General features: G+C 33.8%; 1 protein-coding gene across 11 annotated transcripts in view; it reads left to right on the top strand.

Moving 5' to 3' along the window:
• SPAG16 (sperm associated antigen 16) overlaps positions 1–23,214 on the top strand; it is a 911,935-nt gene that overhangs the window by 461,867 nt on the left and 426,854 nt on the right. For all 11 annotated transcript variants that reach the window (XM_077885066.1, XM_077885063.1, XM_077885062.1 and 8 more), the window contains one exon: positions 11,337–11,522. In XM_077885066.1, the coding sequence (XP_077741192.1) occupies positions 11,337–11,522 (186 nt within the window). The remainder of the gene's footprint in view (positions 1–11,336; positions 11,523–23,214) is intronic.

Here is a 23,214-nt window from a genome sequence, read left to right as displayed (position 1 = left end):
TTTAAGTCTATTTTTACAGTAGTTTTAAGCTTCCAACAAAATTGAGAAGGAGCTACAGAAATTTCAAATATGCCTTTTGCCCCATTAGCAATATCGCCTACCAGAATGCTATATATATATATAAATATATATAAATTTATTTATATTTATATTTTATCAAAGATTTTTATCAAGGATTGACCTGTCATAATCACCCAAAGTCAAAGGTTTAGAATTCACTCTTGTACATTCTGTGAGTTTGGGCAAAAGTTTAATGACATATCTGCAATTATATATCATACAGCGTATTTTCAGTGCCCTAAACATCTGTGTTCCCTCTAGTCATCTCTCCCCACCCCTGAACTCCTTAGCAACGTGATGTTTTTATTGTTTCAATAGTTTGCCTTGCTAGAATGTCACATAGTTGGAATCATACAGTATGTAGCCTTTACAGATGGTCTTCTTTTTTCACTTAGTATTACGCGTTTAAGTTTCCTCCATGTTTTTCCATGGCTTCCTGGATCATTTCTCCTCAGTGCTCAAATAATATTCCATTGTCTGGATGTGCGAATTTTATTTGTCCAATCACTACTAAAGGACATCTTGGTTGATTCCACATTTTCACAATTATGAAGAAAGCTGCTGTAAACATTCATATGAAGATTCTTATGTGTTCATACATTTTCAACTCCTGGTAAATACCATAGAGTTTAAATGCCAACATTTGTTATTTCCTGACTCATTCATTTTAGCCATTCTGACTGGCGTGAGGTGGCTTCTCATTGTGGTTTTGATTTGTATTTCCCTGATGCTGAGTGATATTGAACATTTTTTCATGTGTGTTTTGGCCATTTGTGTATCTTCTTCGGAAAATATCTTTTTATGTCTTCTACCCATTTATTGATTGGATTATTTGTTCTTAGGTGTTGAGTGTGATAAGTTCTTAGTAGATTTTGGTTACTAGCCCTTTATCTGATATGTCATTTGCAAACATCTTCTGCCATCTGTCAATTGTCTTTTGGTTTTTTCAACTGTTTCCTTTGCTGTGCAAAAACCTTTTATCTTGATGAAATCCCAATAGTTCATTTTTGCCTTTGTTTCACTTGCCTTTGGAGTTATGTCTAGTAAGAAGTTACTGCAGCTGAGGTCAAAGTGGTTGCTGCCTGGGTTCTCTAGGATTTTGATGGACTGCTCCCTCACATTTAGGTCTTTCATCCGTGTTGAGTCCATTTTTGTGTATGGTGTGAGGAAATGGTCCAGTCTCATTCTTTTGAATGTGGCTGTCCAATTTTCCCAACAACATTTGTTGAAGAGATTGTCCTTTTTCATTTGTATGTCCTTTCCTGCTTTGTCAAAGATTAGTTGACCATAGAGTTGAAGGTTCATGGCTGGGTTCTGTATTCTGTGCCATTGATCTATGTGTCTGTTTTTGTGCCAGTACCATACTGTCTTGAGGATTAATAGAGCTTGAAGTCCGGAATTGTGATGCCACCAGCTTTGGTTTTCTTTTTCAACATCCCTTTGGCTTTCCTGGTTCCATACAAACTTTAGAATTACTTGTTCCAACTCTGTGAATTAAGTTGATGGTATTTTGATAGGGATTGTGCTGAATATATAGATTGCTCTGGGTAGCATAGACATTTTAATAATATTTGTCCTTCCAATCCATAAACATGGAATGTTTTTCCATTTCTTTATATTTTCCTCAATTTCTTTCATGAGTGTTCTATAGTTTTCTGAGTACAGATCCTCAGAAATTTTTTGGTTAGGTTTATTCCTAGTATCTTATGGTTTTAGGTGCAATTGTAAATGGGATCGACTCCTTAATTTCTCTTTTCTGTCTCAGTTAGTGTAGAGAAATGCAAATGGCTTCTGTGAATTGATTTTATTGCTTGCCAGTTTGCTGAATTCTTGTATGAGTTCTAGCAATTTTAGGTGGAGTCTTTTGGATTTTCCATATAGAGTATAATGTCATCTGCAAAGAGTGAGAGTTGTCTTTAATCATTAGATTGTTGATAATTTTCCTTATAATTTAGTTTTTATGTTTTTAAATATAATCTTATATGTACAAAAATATAAATTGAAAGTGTAATAACATAATTTTACTTATGCCTATTTATGATATTAATGGGCCTCCATTAAGACTTTCAAGTAGTGCTAACATAAATAAATTTTTAAAATCTATTTATGGGAACTTTGAATAGGGACTAGCATGAAGAAGTTTGTCATCTGTATGTATGCTATAAGTCCCCAAATGTGTCAATGTTCTTGTTAGGCAGAAATGAGTATAATATTAAATAATGTTTTACAGTTTTCAAAGTGCTTCTGTCATTGTTGCATTTGGAGACACCAATCAGATTACGCAGATAGATCTGTAGGTGAAACAAATCTGACATGATCCAGTCCAAATCCACACAAGTCCAGTATATGTTGATCAGTAGAGGTCACTCCAATTCATATTCTTATACTCTAGATGAAACACGTTTAGAATTCCCTAGTTGGTATTTTAAGAAAAAGTGATTAAAGATAATGTAATTATGAATATTTTAATAAAATGACTAGTAAATTAACACATACATATTTGACTACACTTTGCAGCCAAATTTTAACACTGTTATTCCTCTCAATAAATGCATAATAATAATAATAAAGTACTATTTGATCCCCATGCTGGGATCAAATGCTGTCTTATGCACACTGCATTTCTAGTCTTTACTCTGAATCTTGCAGTAGTATTTCAAACTTCCTCATCAGTTTCTGCATCGCAGTCTTTTTATACCTATGACTTAAAAAAAAATCTTTAAAAATATGAATTCCTTTTCTTTTTGTTTCTACATCCACATACATTTTCTTAAGCATTCAGCATCATACTATTTTATTTTCTAGGGATTTCACTCCCCAAGTGTCATGTTGTCTTTGGTTAGTCTCAGGCTGAAGCTTGTGCATTGTTCTAGTGGGTCACTGCCAGACTTTGAGCTCAATGCACACAGGGCTAATTCATATCTTCAAATGATGTACATCTAAGTTCTTATTCCAGCTTCTGCTGTAGCTAACTATTCCATAGCCAGTAATTTCATCCTTAAATGGAAGGATTGCACGGTAGGGTTTCACATTTATTATGCTTACAAAATTCCATCTTAAAGAAAGGGCTGACTTCCTGGAAGCTGGCAACAAGAGCAGTTATCCTTGTAAAAAACAATGCATTTCTTACCTCCCCCTCGTCCTTTAAAACAATTCTTTAAAGCTATGTGCTCCATGCAAGTGACAACTCCTCAGAGCCTATTGTTTGGAGATCCATAAACTTTACTTCTTAGTGTTCACAACTTCTTTGTGAATTATATTTTAGCAAACATTCTTAGTTTGATCCACATTAGAGAGTCACAGTAGAAAAGTATCTTTTCTTTCTTTTACAGATGAGAATACTGTTTCCACAAGCAATTAGGCTTTTAAATGGCAAATATGTGATTGAAACATAAGAGTGCTAACTTCTGCCAATATTATAGTTTGCCTTATTTTCAGAATAATTAAGAGCTATTATTGAGTACTAAATTTATACACCTAAAAGATCTTATTTACTTATACTTGTAAGGCTTGAGTATAGAATTCACACAGAAGATAAACTAATATGTACCTTGATATTTACTAATTCCTTGATGAATGGTACAGCCTTGGTGAAGGAGATCTAATCAATGAAAATGTGGCAAATTCAGGTGAAATCTGTGCTATTTTCCAGAGTTTATCAGAAATGTGATGGAGAATCTACTGAAATCCTATCTATCATTTCCCTATTCACTCCACTGATTTTATGGTGGAATAAATGACACTCCTAGAAAGACCAATAAAACATTTTAGTGATTATGAAACCACAGGAAATTAGAGGACTCAGGGATAGGTACGTTGTTACCAATACTTCTTTCTCTTATCTACACTTGCAGGGATGGAGGGACAGGAAAGGTAAAGAGCTGGCTTTAAATATGATTTAAATTAATGAAGTTTGGATTTCTGAAAAGTAGATTCATAAACTGAAATGCTCATTCAGTTAGGTTCCCAGACAGAAATACAACATAGTTCAGAATATTAGAAAAAGCTTTGTTTGCCCTGAAACAAATTCTCTTGATTTTATCAAGAGAATTTCAATCTGAATGCAAGGCTGGTCATTATAAACAATAGATCTGTTGTGGGAAGGAAAATAACAATTTGAAAAGGAAACATGAAAAATAATTAGGGAAAGGATAAGAAAGAATATCTCATGCCTCTGAGAATGGAAATTACACACTCTAGTCTCACATTTCAATGTGTGGAAATATAGATAATCTTATATTTATTACCAGTATTTGAAGTGATAGTATATAAGATTGGATTTGAATAATGCAAATATATGCCCTATTCAATAGAAATAGACTAGTCAAGTTTGAGTGGATGTACAGCTTCTAAGATCCCTGTGTTATCTCTAAAGTAGAAGTAGCATGGAAAAGAATATTTGGGTGATAAAGAAAAGAAATGCGTGGAATGTCATTTCTAGGATATGATAGCTTTCTTCCTCTACTCTAAAAGCAATTGAGTGAAAGAGGGTTTATTTGAATTTGGAATGATGCCAAGCATTAAAACTGACTTTAACGAAGGGGAGTTTTTTATATAGAAGAAAATACGCTCAAGAAAAGGAAGACTTTATAACAAAGCTACCTAAAGCCCAATGAACTGAGTTTCCTGTTATTAGAAATTTTAAATAGAGGCTGGGCATTAAAATAGTAGAATATCAGTAGGAATAATTAAAACAAGGAAGTGTGATTATATTATATGGATTTAAGGGCTCTTCTAGCCTTAAAATTTTGGAATTCTATGATATATGAATTCACATTCCTTAAGCTAGTTTTAAATGTATCCAAATTATCATTATAATATTTCCAAGTATGGTAAACCTCTTATTTTATACCAGAATCACAGGCAGTGCTTCTTCTGGAACCAGAGAAATATCTTGTTCTATCTACTATAAGACTTTCAGACAGGACATTGGCTTCACGTAATGAAGTACATATCCTGCCTCTGCTGACCTTAAATATTTTGTCAAATCAATCCTCCTAGGACTTGAACTCAGCATCACACCCACATATTTTAGTTGCTGTGTACTCTTGAAAATCAGAAAAGAGTACAGTGAAAAATTCTGTAATCCAGGACTAAGATCAGATGTCAAAACAAGGTAAAGAAGCAGTATCATTAGAGGAGACTTTTTCACTGGAAAATGGACATTCCCCCATTCAATGCCACTTAGACTTGGAAAATCCTTTAGCTAGTGGAATAGGTAGGTATCAGTGGGAAGCTGACACTTGCCTTGAAAATCACTTACCAAAACCTGGGAATGCCTGTGATTATACAAAGCATAGATCTCAAAATAACTAAATTCTTAAATGTATTTTCTACTCTTCCTAAAAAAAAAAAAAAATCTGGTCTTGTTATGTTCCCAGTGTTAACATCCTAAAATTAATATCTGATTACTTTCTTAACTCCTTTTAAAACCCTTTGATCTCTCCTTGTGGCGCACAGATTAATATAATTTAGGACTGCAGGAAAGGTCTTTTATTATTTGACTGTTGTTTATCTACTTAGCTTAATTTTTTCATTGTTCTTTTCTTCTTGAATGCAAAATACTTAAAAATCTCTGATTATGCCGCAATTTTTACATGCTGAACATTCATCCTTTTTCCTTTCCTGCTTTCACATTGTGAGCACTTGCTTATACAAAAGATGTGAAGGATATGAAGTACACATATTCCTCAAATTATTTACATTTTTTTGGCTTAAATTATGAGAGAAGTCTGTATATATTCAGAGATCACTTTATTAAATGCCCTATCATGGTAATCCAAATAATCCAAATACTCATTGAATTAGACTTTTTTCAGTAGGAGTATAAGATATATTATTTCTTCAACTTACTTAATGTGAGCTAATTATTTATTCATTGAATTTATTTATGTCCTGCATCTATCCAAACAAGATATGAGGTAGGTGGGGGATATGCTATTTTCCTGGGCCTATATGATAATATCCTCCAACACAATCTGAATTTATGTGTGTATAGTAACTCAGGCAAAATTCAGAAGGAAATAATTTAGTATGCCATGAAATTAAGCTTCTTTAAAAAGTAAATATCCAAATAAGAAATCTAGTAATAAGATGGGACATAGGATCTACTTGCCTACATTATTCTTTTCTTACATTATAAGCCCTGAAAAATTATCTATTAGAAATAGGACTCTAGGGACATTAGCATATTCATAATTGTGTTTCATACATTAATTCATTGATTCAATAGCTATTTATCAAAATTCCCTATGTGCTAAGTATGAAGCTGGCATTGGATATATAGCAGTTAATTTAAAAAACAGTTTCTGTTTTAATATATGCTACATTCTATTGGCAGAGGGGGGGCAATAAATAAATAATGATAAGTGCTATAGAGAAAAGTGCTATAGAGAAAAGCCATTCAGTAAAGAGTAACAGAGAGAGGCAAAAAGTTAGGATGATATAGTATTTTAAGTGGGATTGGAAGAGATGCCCTTCATGATAAGGTGAAGTTGAAGAAAAGGTCTTTAACTGAAGCCATGGAGCAAGCCATGGGAATATCCACAGGAGATAGCATCTTAGTGCCAGAAGAAATGGCGTGAAGATATCCTGAGAGGAAGAATGCTTCGTATGTTTGAGAAGTATGGAGGGATGATGGATGGAGTTGTCTAGTACAGTGTCTGGAGCATATGACTAACTGTGAAATGAATAAATGAATCTCCTATGTCTTCTAGAACATTGGGTCAAAAGAAAGAAATGGAAAAGGAAGTATCAAATGTAGAAATTGTGAGATAGCTGAAAAAATATATTTAATGTTATGAATATAACATTTTCTTGACACAGTCATAGGGTATGCATAGAAACTTAATTTTCAAAAGGATGAGAACTCTATTTTAGTACCTATGGATATATATATCAAACTATTATAATGACCCAGGTTATGTTTTTCAAGAATATAAAGAATATTCAATTCTAATGTATCACATGCATGCATATGAATGACAACTAAAGAATACTCAGAAGCATGTTGGATACAATAAGAAAATTAAATAATAAAATAATTCCCAAGATTGAAATTGATACGTAATAGTTTAAAGGCATTACTGGGCATCTCTATCTTATTTTCAGGATGACACCATTATTCATGATCTCCATATAAAGTTTCATAAATTAACCTACCAATTTCTGTCCTTCTGCATCTACAACCTAAGCAATAACATAATTAAAGGATAAAACAAAATAAAAAAGAGTAACATGCTGGTAGTTTTACAATTCCAATATTTTTCTGTCCTCTGTACCAAGATTTGCTTTAAACTTGTTTGTTTTGCTATAAACTTGTTTATATGTGTGTGTATATATATATATATATATATATTGCCCTAAATTATGTAGTTATTCCATTCTATTAACACAGATCTATGAACAACTGAAATCTCTCTTTCCTTCTTACATACATCATTTGTGCATTTACACAATAAATAGCATGTCTTATAAATACTTTATGCCAGGCATAGGAGAGTCCACTTGCCAGCATCTTTCCACTCCTGTGTAAAAGTGGAAAGACTGAGCTGAAAATCTGATTGAAATTTCTCAAGCAACTGGCAAAAGTACACCTGGAGCTCCAAACAATACAACCAACCAAGGGCAGTGGTTTTGCAGCCAGTAAGGGAAGGCCTGATCTTTGCAGAACACTCTGCTTTTGCTAGCATCTGTAATATCTGAAAATAAGGCTGTCTTCTGAATTCACTTTATGTATGATTCTTGGTTGATTCTAGATTTCTACACAAAAGAAGGGTATATCATTTGGGAACAAAGGGAACAGAAGTTGGATGTGGGCACTGTTTACTTCAAAAAAGACCATTTTCTGTGTAGATTGGTGTTCACTTTACTCTGTCACAGTGCCCTCATTCACCAGCCAAATGCAGCCAGCAGCTCCGTATCAAAGGCTAAGGATTTAGAATAACTTGGATGAAAGCATTGTTTGCCCTTTTTGTTTTAATTTTTAACTTAAAGTTTGGGGGACTCTCACAAATTAGGCACATTAAATGTATATCAAAATATTTTAATTTTTTTCAAGTAATCTAAATTTAGAGCTTTTCTGATACAATTATTTTATGAGCTCATTGATACCAAAATTTTTATCTTTTACCTATAAAAAACACGAGAAAATACTTCAATATAATTTGGTTATAGGTTTTTCTGCCACATAAATAATACGTATATATCTATAGTAAGTGAAAATATTGTGACTGATATTCCTTTTACAAATTCAAATAATCCTGTTGAGTAGACAGACACAGGTATATGAAATTATAGAATAATGAAAGTAATTGGATTCCATTCTACTATCTATAGACATAAGGATAAGCAATTCCATGTAAAAACTGGATATCACAAGAGAATCTCTTAAAAACAGTATCAAGTTTGAATATTACCCAGAATTTAAAATGTGCTGTTGTAAGAATTCTCTTATTTGATTTTCAAAGCAACACTTTAGGCTATATTGAGCAGGACTTACTATCCATATTTTTAAAAAAAGACAATGAATTCCAGAAATGTTAAGTGTAAATGTTAATGGCCTGTCCAAGGTCATGGGGGCTGTCCAGCAAAACCAGAATGAGAAGTTAACCAAATGTAAGTAAGAATGATTTAGTGTACTTGTTAACAAACTGGATCCACTTTTTCTCTTTTTGGGCATTTCGACTTCTCTTATTTTGTGGAGCTGAGGGAAACCCTGAGTTTTGCTTGACTTGGAGCACTTTTTGAGTTTTGGTTCATCATTCTTTCTTTCTTTTTCCCTTTCCATCCTCAAATATTTTATCTTTCTTGCGTGCCAAAAGCATACAATTTTGCATATTTCAAATCATATCTTTTGAAAAGCCAAAACATTTCAGAGAAATTCAGAAATTCATATTCTATATATTTTGGGTTTGGTTAAGTACATACATTTGAGCAACAGACTTAATTTATTAAAAGCTTATGAGAATGTTGTTTATTGTTGACTAAATATCAGTTGATGGCACTTGTAAAGATCATTACAACTGCTTATCTCAGTTGTGATTAATACTATTGTGATTTTTGTGGGGGTTTTTTTGCCACATAGTTTAAAGCAAGGGAGAAGAATGTAAAACTTATATGAAAGAATTTTCAGTCAGACAGAAATACATTACAGTAATTCTTACCCTAGAGCAAGACTTAATGTCCATAATAGCTTGCTAGCCCATCAGAAGGACAGATTTGAGAAAGAGCCACAGTTAAATTATTTTTTATTTTTGTGTTTGTTTGGATAATTTTTTAAGTAAGCCCGAGGCCCACCATGGGACTTGAACTCATGACCCCAAGATCGAGAGTTTCATGCTCTATGGACTGAGCCAGCCAGGCACTCCTGCTTGAATATTTTTAGACAAATATATTTTTAGGTCTTTAGTATTAAAAAGTAAAATTTGAATGGCAAATATATGTACAAATAAACAACAGCTGCAAAGTAAAAGACAGTTTTAAATATCTGTCTATTAGTGAAGGACTATCTGTCATAGAGTCATTTCTTTTTAATTCTGCTAATCTGAAACTAAAATACAGAATGGGAGAAGATATTTTCATTCTTTTTTTTTAAAAGATTTATTTATTTATTTATGATAGACCCACACATACAGAGAGAGAGAGAGGCATAGACACAGGCAGAGGGAGAAGCAGGCTCCATGCCAGGAGCCCGAAGTGGGACTCGATCCTGGGACTCCAAGACCACACCCTGGGCCAAAGGCAGGTGCTAAACCGCCGAGCCACCCAGGAATCCCCTATTTTCAAATGACCTATCAGATAAAGGGCATGTATCCAAAATCTATAAAGAACTTACCAAACTCAACACCCAAAGAACAAATAATCCAATCAAGAAATGGGCAGAGGACAGGTCTTCTTTTCTCCAAGAAGACATACAAATGGCCAACAGACACAGGGAAATATGCTCCACATCACTTGGCATCAGGGAAATACAAATCAAAACCACAATGAGACACCATCTCACACCAGTCAGAATAGCTAAAATGATCTACTATATGTTGGCTAATTTAATTTAAATTAAAAAATTATAAGGAAAATAGATATCCTTTTATAACTGTATAACCTTCTTCACTCTGTAATCCACCTTTCCTCCACCACCTTTAAACTCTCCTTCTCCAGTGCTTGTTTCTCTGCTGTACTTAAAAATGTACTTCTCACAGCATAAAAAGCAAAAAACAAAAACCCAAAAAACAAAACAAAAAAAACAAGTAAGCAAATACGTGTTTTGATCTTGCCATTCCCTCTCTTGGAAATACTGTGTACCTTTCCTTATTCTTTTATAAAAACACAACTTCATTCATTCATTCATTCATTCACATATTTATTCATTCTGGAAGTATTTGCTGAGTACTTCAATTAGTCAATCCTAATTCTTGATGCCTAGAAACAGAGAGAAGAATGAGTTCTCAATCAAAATCACAGGGAAAGAGTACGAATAAGCAATTCATTATACTTAGGGAGAGAAAAGTTATAAAGAGAACGGTAGAAGGATCATGCAATGCATAAGAATATGAAGAAAATGATGGAAATAAAATTTTCTTGGAATTAATATTTTACCAAAAACTCCTAGATGTTTCTGTTCATGTCATTAATGTCCATTCATTTCTTAAACTAGAAGTCATGTCCACCACTTGAAAGTCACTGTTTTTTTAAACATCTACTAATAACCTAAATGGAAAATCTAATGGCTTATCCTTAACCATTCAACTCATCAAAACCTTTTCTCTCTCAAGATCTAGCTCAAAAATATCCTCATTTCTGGTTCACTTCCTTCAACATCCAAACTGCATTCCTGGACCATTTAGTTCATCGAAACATAAACAATACTGACCTATTGTATTGTATTGTATTAAACTTTTTAAATTATCTTAGTCAATGTCTAAAATTTCATCATTCTGAGGCTACATTATCCACAGAACCTAACACATAGCCCAAAAACTAATACATACTAAAAATAAATATTGATTTAGGCAATTAATCTAAAAGGATATAGAATTAATCCAGAAAGTGTGCAACAGCAGTTTGTCTCATCAAACTTGAATTACTAAATAATACAAGTAAGTATATAATTGTTATGGGCTCAAATAAGATCTTGAGATTCAAGCATTTAGTATGCCACTAAAAGCAAGAACGATTCGAGAAACACACACAAATTACTGATAGCATATAACCATTTGTAAAAAATAATCATAAATTGACTTTTTAACAAATTACTTTTTTTATATTCTTGCAAATAGTGGCAACAAATTGGCTACTTCAAGTGGTGATACTACGGTTAAATTATGGGACCTGTCTAAAGGCAATTGCATTTTGACCTTTGAAGGACACAGTCATGCAGTATGGTCCTGCACGTGGCACTCCTGTGGTGATTTTGTGGCTTCTTCCTCACTGGATACAACTAGTAAAATCTGGGATGTTAACAGGTAAGAAGTACTTTTAAGCATTATTAACCCTCTCTGTTATAAATAAAGGCAATGTTTTTTTTTTTTTTCCTCTCAATGCTTCCCCACCAGGGAACATTAAAAAAAAAAAAAAAAGGTGTTAGTTGATAAAATTATAGAAAGCTACTGAAATAATGTCTGTAAAATCCATTTCTAACTCTGTTAATCATTATTGTTATAACGAGTCCTTTCTAAATGTAAGTATAAAGATCAATCCTATGTAATAGGATTAGAATTATTTCATTGGGAAGCTGTTTGTTTTAAGCAGAAGAAAAATCAATACTTATTTTAAAGAATGAGAATTTTAGTTCTCCCTTCCTCAGAATTGCTTCATTATCAAATCAGCAATTTAATAGACATGAATATTACAGAGATAATTACTTGCTTTATGCTTAAGTTTGATATATTACAATATTTTTCCCAAATTAAATGCTTATCAATTCACAAGTTGCAAGAACTAATATAATTTGATGTATGTAAAGTGTTGTAAAATACTTTATAGATATAGAAGTTTTATATTTTTATCTTAATTTAAGACAGACAAATCTATTATGCTTACAGTGTTAAATACTTCTCATCCATGTATTTATGTATAATTACTATATCCTATTAGATATGAAAATAGTATTCAAAAAGCTGCTATCAAGTATCCTGACTGCTTCAGCTAACCCAAGGGATTATAAATCATCAGTCAGACTTCTGTCACTTAAATTATTAAAATAGTGCCCAGATTCCAAATATGAGATAATGACTCCTAGAAATTTAGGTAAACAATTGTCACTGAGCTACTGTAGTTTATTTTGTAAAAGAAAAATTGGCTCACTATGAAGATAGACACTACTTATTTGGGGTTATGGGTAGAACAGTTACCTTGAATAAACTATCCATTCTTTCTTGAATTATGGGTAACCTATTTAGGAGAGTGGGCAAGTATGGTGTTTGCAAAAAGTCAGCAGGTTTCCGGGAGGATTCATTGAAAGGGTATGCTCTGTCCTATGCATAAGTTGACTGTCTCCTAAGGCCACTTACCAGTTACTCTGTTCTTTTTTCTCAGCCCCAAACTGACCCTTCTATACTGTTTGTGTGATGTGTGACTGGAACTTTGCAGACTACATTTTTGCTTTGCAAGCAGACTCTCTGTTAGGCTTTGGTAATAGTAGGGAACTTGTGGGAGACTGTAGGGCTGGAGGAGGTAGAGGGGATTTGCTTCTCCCTGTCTCCTACCTATGGGCTTCTTCTGGACCTGTAGTTCCCGTGAGCATCACCAGCAACACTTCACCTCAGTAACACAGCTTCGGTCTTATCACAGCAGCTAAATCCAGTTGGCAGCTATTCTAATGCTTGCAGTGAAAAGCTGGATCATGCTATCATCAAAGACATTAGCTCCAGCAAACAGGCGCCTCCTTCTCCGAGGTCTGTGTTCCCAACTCAGCATGGCCCCTTTTCTAAGCTGAGGAACACCAATACCAGTAGACAAGTGCCCCTTCCTCGGAGGACTAAGTTTCACTCCTGTAGGCATCCCTCTTTAAGTTTCTAAGTTTAACCAATTCCACCCTATTTCCTTTATTCACTAAGTTCTATGGGTGGTAGCTCTTTCCTGCAGTGCCTCTTCTATGATACCTTAATATTCTCTTTTTCTCTATTTAGTCATCCAGTTAACAACTTTATACATAGGTAATAATCCCATATATTAAATTCTTACTGTTAAAATGATAGGTGCAAATTTTGTCTCCTAACTTGACAGATAGAGGACATTAATGAATAAATAACAGAACCCACCTGAGTTATACAAATTCAGCTAAATAATGTTTGGCATATTCTGCATGGGAAAACATGGCTCCGAATAATATAATTTAGACCTATTTCCATCTAAAATAGTTAATAATTTAAGATGTGTTTTAATTCTCAAATGGATACCATTTACCTATCTGGAGTAATCAATCATATTTAATTCTTAATTTTATTATGTTTCTATATTATATGATCATATTTTATAAGTATTAATTTTATTATGTTTCTATATTATATGATCAGATTTCATATAAGTATTTATTATAGTATGCTGGAATTTATTTTTTAAAGATTTTATTTATTTATTCATGAGAGACATAGAGAGAGAGGCAGAGACATAGGTAGAGGGAGAAGCAGACTCCATGCCCTGGACCGATGCAGGACTCGATCCCAGGACTGCAGGATCATGCCCTGGGCCAAAGGCAGGTGCTAAACCACTGAGCCACCCAGAGATCCCCAATATCCTGGAATTTAAAAATATTTTATTGAGGTATGATTGACACCAGGTTGTCACAAAAAGCTATACCTATATAATGTATATAACTCGATGAGTTTGGTAATAAGTATATACCCATGAATAAGTATACACCATCACCAAATAAACATATCCATGTTTATGGAAAAAAAACTTTTTCCTGTCTTCTTTTATTACTATTACTATTATTATTATTAGTGACAAGAACTCTTAATATAAAATCTAGCCTCTTGATAAAATTTTAAATATACAATACAGTGTTGTTAACTATATGTACTGTGTTATGCAGTAGATCTGTAAGACATTAATTTTCTATAACTGAAATTTTAACAATAGTGTCCAATTTTAATGTTTATCACCTTTGGATTAGATGAGAATCCTAATAGAAGATTGTGGTGCATTCTAAAATATAGTATCTTTTCCTATGTTTTAATCATTCGAAGTGTTTAAAAAAAAAAAAAACTATAGTTAAAAAAAACTAATTCCCAGTAGACTCAGTCCTACTTAGAATTATTTCAAAAGTTTTGATTTGATGACTTTTCTCCATGACCTTAATATCCAAATACTGTCTTCCAGTTGATACCTGGGAGACGATATAACAGATCAAAATTGCTCCTAATTGATGTCAAAAATTCTTTATATTTCAAATTTCCGATCAATGTCAAGAGCTTACTTTCATCACCAAAGGCAAAAAAATATCTACCAATTTTGAAGCTGAGGTAGTGGACCAATAATGGCAAATAAGGGAGAAATTGATTATTTCTATAGTGGTTATTGATATATCTTTGAGTCATAATCAAAACACTGGCTTGTAATTTAAAATTACTCATGGATAATACTTTGTAAATAAGACTAAAACTAGTATCTTTAAAATGCTATAGGTTATTGGAACTGGCTTAGTGATTTAAGGGGAGAAGCTATTTGCCTTAGTAACATGGTGGCGGAAGCTGTCCTGTACTGGGCCATAATACTCTTATTCTGAGGCCATATAGTTTTTAATTTAAAAAATTATATTTATAGATTTTATTGTTCACCAGAGAAGAAGGAGTTTAAAATATATTTTTCTCAGGATACCTGGGTGGCTCAGTGGTTGAGCATCTGCCTTCAGCTCAGGGCATGATCCTGGATCCTGGGATTGAGTCCCACATCAGGCTCCCTGCATGGAGCCTGCTTCTCCCTCTGCCTATGTCTCTGGCTTTCTCTGTGTCTCTCTCATGAATAAAAAAATAAAATCTTTAATGTATATATATATATATTTTTTTTTCTCTCTCTCTCTCCTACAATCTGCTTTTATCTTTGAGCTCCTGGCTTAGTTTTGAGCGTCCTTTAGTTGATGTCAGGTCCCTACCCTTGCAACTGCTCCTCAATTGGACATTACTTGCCAAAAGCATCCAATTAGCTCCTTATCAGTTGGATAACTGCGAATCATAATTAACATAAAAAATCCCAGATCAAGAGCTACATTTACAAAGTGCTAATAAGAATCTCTGAATAGTATCTGTGGTACAATTAGTCCGAATGTGTCGACAGTCTACAAAGTTTCTATGAATAATTAACAGGAATATTTCGATGGTCTTCTGAATGATTATTTATATAAAGTGGAAATTATATGTTTCAATTATTAATCATTGATTTCTACCTTAATTTTCAAATATATTTATTAAAAGTCAATCTTGGGATGCCTGGGTAGCTTAGAGGTTGAGCATTTGCCTTTGGCTCAGGGCATGATCCTGAGGTCCTGGGATCGAGTTCTGCATCAGGTTCCCCACGGGGAGCCCACTTCTCCCTCTGCCTGTGTCTCTGCCTCTCTTTCTCTGTCTCTCACGAATAAATTAAAAAAATCTTTTAGGGAAGCCTGGGGGGCTTAATGGTTGAGTGTCTGCCTTCCACTCAGGGCCTGATCCCAGGATCTGGAATTGAGTGCCGCGTCAGGCTCCCCGTCAGGAGCCTGCTTCTCCCTCTGCCTATGTCCCTGCCTCTCTCTCTCTGTCTCTCATGAATAAATAAATAAAATATTTACAAATAAATAAATAAATAGACAAAATCTTTTTTAAAAAGTCAATCTTAAAGTGCACACACACACACACACACTCACACACTATTATATCCTAAGTAGGAAGTGCTTGGCACATAGTAGTTTGGTTGCATAAATAAATATAAAGAAAAAAATCAACATATACATATGGAGAAAGTGTTCCCATCTACTTTGGAACTAAAATTTAATTGTTCTATCTTATCTTACATAAATCTATAAAGTGATTAAAATGGGATAGGAAGATCAGAAAAGATCTTGGTCAGCTATAAAAAATAGCTTGTGTTTCTTTAAAGCATAAGATTATCAATAAATTTTCATAAAATGACTGAATAATTTTACACTGTGTTATAGACATTAGAAAAATTGAAGACTCCATTACTGCCTTCACTGAGATTACAAGTAGTTTTAAAATGCAGCAATATTGAAGCAACCAGAGAATATGCAATGCATCTGCAATTTATAATATCTGGTAGGGTATTCTGGGTGACTCCTAGTTGCTTTTCTCCCATGGTATCTGTGTTTTGGCTGAGTGGCTCTACCAGACTATCACTCTGATATTTGGAAGGCAGATCATGTACCTGCTTAGCTTCTAGCTTGAGGGGAAGGCGTTGGAAACAGCTAAAACGTTACCCCACTGCTGGAACAAGGCATTACACTGGCAAGAACTGGGTGGCTTAAAACAAGAATGGAAGAACACAGAGGTACGTGTAACACTCAATAGTTTTGGGACCCCTAGAGTGAGACATAAATTTACTGCCCTTATATCCAGGAGTATTGTTTCAGATGCCATCAAGATTAAGTTGAGTGAGAAAAAAAAAAAAAAAGCTAATTTAAGAACTATATTTAGAAAAGTAATTTGTCATTACTGCTGCATTACTCTGACTGGAAGCAAATGTGTTAGAAACCTTGGGAGTTTTGAGATAATTTCATTGACAACAAAACCACGAGCCCATTCTTAATATCCTCAACTCTTCAGACTCTTAAAACGGTCATTAGGGCCCTGAATCTGCATCCGAAGGAAGTTCACTTCTAGTATTTTACAGTGCACACTGAAGGCACAGAACACAGCACTCACCTTAGATGTGATCATAGAGCATAATGGACAAGAAAAAACAAAACAAAACAAAACAAAACTTTCCATGAATAAAGCTGGAGATCACAAAGAACCTCTCTTACAAAAAGAGACATGATTCAAAGAACTTTCTCCAGTGCCATGGCAAAGTTCCTCAGGATTCTATCACTATTTAGACTCGGGACTCTTGTGTGTTCCCCACTTTTCTACTTTTTGTATTGGAGTTTGTGTTGCAGTTATTCTGTCCTTACTTCACCATCGTACATTCTCTGTGGTGATGTACAAGGCAGAAAACCTGTCTGTTATTTGGCTGGTCACCAAAACATGAGATGCTTCTGACCCCAGTGGAGCAGACTGCGTATCATGCAGAGATCATGCATTGTGAGATACATGCAGTAAATGAGTAGCATTTTTTGTTGTCTCCTTTGGTGCACAGGGTGGGAGGTCAGTGAGATCATGCGGAAGGAAGGATGGCACAGATGTTGGTGGGCAAAAGGCCACACTGTGGCAGAGACTGTTCTCTGTTCACCAGAAGCCACTCTCTCCTTTTTCCGTATTATTAGTTGGTGCCTGGCTATCTAATTTTTTTTTCTCAGCCTCCTTTCAGTTAAGTGTGGTTATGTTACTAAGTTCTCTATAACAGAGTATTAGTTGAAGTGATAGGTGCCATTTCTATATTCTTTTCTCCTTGTGGTGAGATGGGATATCAGTGACCAGCACAAGAGTAATCTTAGAAGCCAATTACTGAAAATGACAGCAATCATCAGCATGCTTGAAGTCAAGCCACCCCCATTCTCTACCTCCAGTTGGCCTGCAACATGCTCTGGACTCGTAATCAATAAGAAAAAATAAACTTCTCTTTTGTTTGAGACATTATATTTGTTATATATAACAATTTGTTATATATAACAATATATATTCTCTCTCTTATATATATATAAGAGAGAGAATATCTATTTGTTATAGCACTTTCGCCTGCCCAGTCCAAAATTAAGTACCATGACTATTTTTCCAGTGATAAGTTTTGCCCCTCATGACATAGTCATAAGGCAACTAAGACAAGCCCTGCACTGTTCTCAATATTATTTGGAAGGAGTAATAATTCAACTCCCTCTATTTTTTCTCCCTTTGCTCTATTTCCCATCCCTAATTCTGTTGCAATGGTGTTGGAGCCTCTAAAATTCTATGTGCCGATAGCAATACCTGTAAGTCAAATAACTGGTTTTCATGGAAGTTAATGTCCGTAAAAAAAAAAAAAAAGTAAATTATAAGATATTAATTATTAAATATTAGTGTCTCCATTAATGGAAAACTGATTCAATAATAATGATTTCATTTAACCATTAACAGGAATAACAAATACTGAGAATCTCAATTCCATAGCAGCTTTGACCATGTTCACTGATAAGAACCAGTTTTGCTGATTGCAGTGAAGCTGAACAGGAAAGGATCCAGTGTGAGTGGAGTAGCATGAGCAGACGAATGGATGGCAGAGGAAAGGCAATTAGTTATATGGGGGTGCACATATGACACAGGATCTTGTAGCTTATGTGAATGACTTGACTGACCTTTATTCTCAATGCGTTAGGAAAGCACTGGAGGATTTTGAACCGAAGAGTCAGATAATCTGTTTTACACTTTAAGAGGATGACACTGGCTACTGTGTTGAGATTGGACTGTGGAAGGGGAAGCATGGGGGAACAAAATAAGGCAGGAAGATGGCTTGGGAAGCTATTGCCACAATCTAAGCCAAAAGCAGTAAAGGTTTGCACCATAATGGGAATAGTGAGGATAATACGAATTTTTGCATTCAGCATAGATTTGGAGGATAAAGCCAACTGGAATCACTGAGGAATTGTGTTGACAGAGAAAGAAAAAACAAATCACTCTGTTAAATGTTGAGACACCTGAAAATCAAAAAGTTCATTCTCTTTATGCTGGAACACTATCATGAACTTTTTAAAACACCTTTTCCAAGCAGATTCATCAACTGGCATTCCAGAAAAGGCTGTAGAATGAGGAATGCCTTCTCATTTTTCATCTAACAGGTGATTTCAATTGAAGAGACTTGAATGTTCCTTCCTGCCCACTAGCATTGCTTCCTTCTTAATTTAATAATTCATTTCCAATCATAACCCCTGGGCTGGATGAGATGAGAGAAACAGAAGGCTGTGGATGAAGGGAATAGCTAAAATTAAGTAAAAGGAAATGTAAAATATTAAGATTCTTTTATGGTGAGTTATCTTCTTTTAATAATATGTACTATTAATTTCTTTTGGCAAATGATGCGCCAATGTAGACTCTAAAATGGGAAAAATTATTTTTATTATAAATAAGTAATAAAAGCAACAAATATAAAAGTGGAGTTTAGTATTTATAATATAAAATATTTAATAATATATTTCATGTTCTTTATGATTCATTTGCAAAGTTGGATATGTTAGAGATGAAGGACACATTGTACAATATTAATGGTTTTAAAACAAGTATTAAGACTCAAAAGCATGGATTATTGGTATATTAATATCTGTCTGGTATCGTAAAGCCCCTTAGTTTTCCTTCTTTTACTTGAAAAGGCATCTCAGTATATATTAATAGGCTGCTAAAGCAATCCTTGAAACATAATTATGTTACACTAAAAGGAAGGGTAACATATTTATATTGACCTCTTGTGATCAATCCTGCTCCATGGATAATAAGTCAATTATTACATGATCTTGGATTTTTGTTTATATTTAAATGAATACTTTCCACCTGGTATCCAGTCCCTCATTGGGCTCCCTGCATGGAGCCTGCTTCTCCCTCTCCTTATGTCTCTGCCTCTCTCTGTGTGTCTCTCATGAATAAATAAATAAAATCTTTTTAAAAATAAATAAATAAAAATAAATAAATAGTTTCCCTTTGAAATATAGACTTTATTTTTTTAATTTTTAAAAAGATTTATTTATTTATTCATGAGAGACACAGAGAGAGGCAGAGACATAGGCAGGGGAGAAGCAGGCTCCATGCAGGGAGCCCAATATGGGACTCGATCCCGGGACTCCAGATCAGGCCCTGGGCTGAAGGCAGGCGCTCAGCCACTGAGCCACCCAGGCATCCCAAAATATAGATTTTAAATTATACCTGCATATTATTGAACATAAATATATAGATAAGGAAAAAAATGAAAAAAACAGCATATATTTTTTTCATTCTCATCTTTGCCCCAAAATAATACATAATTCATAAGCATTATTGAAGAAACATCTACGTTACAAAGAAGAATATGTTAAAGCTAAAGTTTAGATGTCATTTATCAAATTATAGAATTATTTAAAAATGATGAAGCTCTTACACCTAATATAGCTTTGTGTGTACATGTGAAGAATGTGTCAAGCAACGGTATCCACTTGCAGTAAATTTGATGTCAATGTACTTTCACATCAATAAACCTGGGTTGACCAAAAAATAGGTTTGATGTCACTAAAATTTCAAAATTTGGCCCTATTCACTTATAAGACAAATATTGTTTCATATAAATGAATTCTGTAATTTGTATTTAACTTGTGCTAAATAAGTCGTACTCTCTATTGTCTTATAAACCAGCTAAATTGTATATATCAAACAATTGGGGGGCGCCTGGGTGCTCAGTTGGTTAAGGGTCAAACTCTTGTTTTCTGCTCAGGTGATGATCTCAGGGTTGTGAGATCCAGTCCCAAGTGGGGCTCCATGTTCAATACAGAGTCTGCTTGAGATTCTTTCCCCTACCCCATCCCTCCCCCTCCACTCTTCCTCCCACCCCTGCCATGGTCTCTCTCTCTCTCTCTCTCTAAAATAAATAAACAGAATCTTTAAAAAAAAGTAATTTGGATGAGTATAGCAAATATGTTAAAACATGATATTTTGTCACCAAAGTAAGCAATTTAACATATAAAAACTGCAGCACCCCCTCTACACCCACTCCAGAAAAGATCTAATCAATAGATGAGTCTTAATTCTCCTCAGTGCTAATGACTAAAAAGTTCTAGGATATTTCTTCATTAATTAAAATAAAATATATATATTAAAATAAAATGATCTACAGTGATAGTATACATGAAGTTAAAAATGGGAATCACATGTATTTTTATATTTAAAATTTGATCATATGTGTGTGTATGTGTATGTCTACCCATATGTTGGTATATGTATGTATTCAGTGAGTTTAAACATTTAGTTCAAAATTAATTTTAGTTATATAAATAATTATCTTAAGTATTTTAAATATCTAATCCAAATGATATTTATTTACTTGTTTTATCAATGACTACAAAACCAACTTGTTTGAGACCCATTTATTTGAGACAGCAAAAACTAAGTATCAATATGCCCCTGAAACGTTGTTTTGAAATTACTGAAATGGTTTTCATTTAAACTCTGAGATTTGTTTCAGTTGTTATTGAAATGAATTGAATGTCCAAATGCATCAAATCAAAATAAAAGAAGTAAACTAGATGATATAAAAATAGAAAGCAATAAAAATTTAGGTAGAATTAATCTTTCTTATATAAAACCATATTATTAGATGGGAAACACTGCCTATTTAGATAATAATGGTGAATTTGTTTTCTTTAATAAAACACTAGAGAATACAATTTTCATAGAAATTTCAAAGAATTTAACATGTGTCCTGCATAGAAAATGGATCAGATCATATTCAGTCAAAGAACATGGAATGATTATCCTGTCATTTGGCCTTTGGTCAATTCGCAGCCTAGACTGGGTCCTGAGGGAGGCAATCCCTCTCTAGGAGTAATTTCACTTTGTAGAAAAGTCATCCCTTTTGATTTGGCCTACACCTGCTTAATTCAACTGCTTAATTCATTTACTGGATTTGACCACAGAATTAGTAAAAACTGCTTGCTTACTTAGAAATCGATTATTTATTCATTTATTCAATATTTACCAACTGTGTACCAATTCATATCTCTGGAGCTGAGGATATAGCACTGAACAGGGCAAGCAAAGCTGCAGTCCCAGTGGAGCTTACATTATGGAAGGTGCCACTGATGATCCACACCTTAGAAGTTACTAAGGAAGCTCTCTACTTGGCCATTGATCTAAAGATTAATTCCTTAGCTCTAGAGATGCAAAATGAGTATCACTGAGAAGTGAATGGCTTTCTGAAGTGTTGTGAGTGTATCCTACTTCTCTATTATTGCAAAGAATAGTCTTAGGAGTATCCGTCAACAACAAGGTGGACTTTTAAAATGGTGCTGAATCTTCTCATCATTTTAAAGATGATTTTTTTTTTCATTTGCGTTTGGGTTTTATTAGTAGCCTGTAGGCTCTCATAACACATAAATATCCCATTTAAGATAATTCAAAGCAGTCTTTGCTTGAAGAATGAATTTTTCTGTGATGATTCTATTTCAGTTTGGTTTGGGATTATTATACCAGTTTGGTTTTGTTTTGAGTAAGGAAGAATATGGTGAAATTTAGAATAATATATATTACCAAGAAACAATCTAAATGCTATTGAGCAATAACAATTAGAAATAATTATAAGATGTGTTTTATTTATATGTTGGTTTATTTTTACCTCTGGCTAGTAAAACCACCTAAATTATATAATTTCTTAAGTATACTGACAGATTTGGAGGGATCCAAAAATTGTTTTTTCTTACTCATGCTATGTAATGCAGCTACTTAAAAATTAAGCTTAAACATGCTGAATGTGAGTTACATATAGTTATTTTATGTATCAGTCTCTAAATACATGCCCCAGTAAAATTTCTTACTCATAAATTTAAGATTTAAAGTTACTTTGGAGACTCACCTGGATGGCTCAGTCAGCTGAGCATCTGACTCTTTGATTTGGCTCAGGTTATGCTCTCAGAGTTGTGAGATCAAGCCTCATTGGGCTCTGCCCTCAGCATGGAGTCTGCCTAAGATGCTCTCTCTCCCTCCCTCTCTTTCTCTCTAAAATAAATAAATAAATCTTTGTTGGAAACTCATGGTGGTTATCTAAATATGTATTTTAAAAGGTGTAACACTTAAGCCTGGAAACACGAAATGTATCTTTATAAGAAATCCCTAACCACTAAAAGAATGAGCATGTGACATTTTTTTACTTGATTATCTTTCCCCAGATTTCTGACAAGTTTATAAAAGCATCTGATGCTTCTTATTTGAGAGATGGTGTAGAACTTATTTCGTTGTCTATTCCTATAGCTGTCATGTGACAAATTAAGTTTGCTTTTTAGAGAATATTAATGTCAGCATCTCCAGAATAAATTTAACTTTATTATTTTACATATATGAATTAATGTATCATAGGTAT

This window comes from Canis aureus, chromosome 36, assembly GCF_053574225.1.
Source record: "Canis aureus isolate CA01 chromosome 36, VMU_Caureus_v.1.0, whole genome shotgun sequence".
NCBI classification, from domain to species: domain Eukaryota; kingdom Metazoa; phylum Chordata; class Mammalia; order Carnivora; family Canidae; genus Canis; species Canis aureus.
This window is presented reverse-complemented; position numbering and strand designations above follow the sequence as displayed.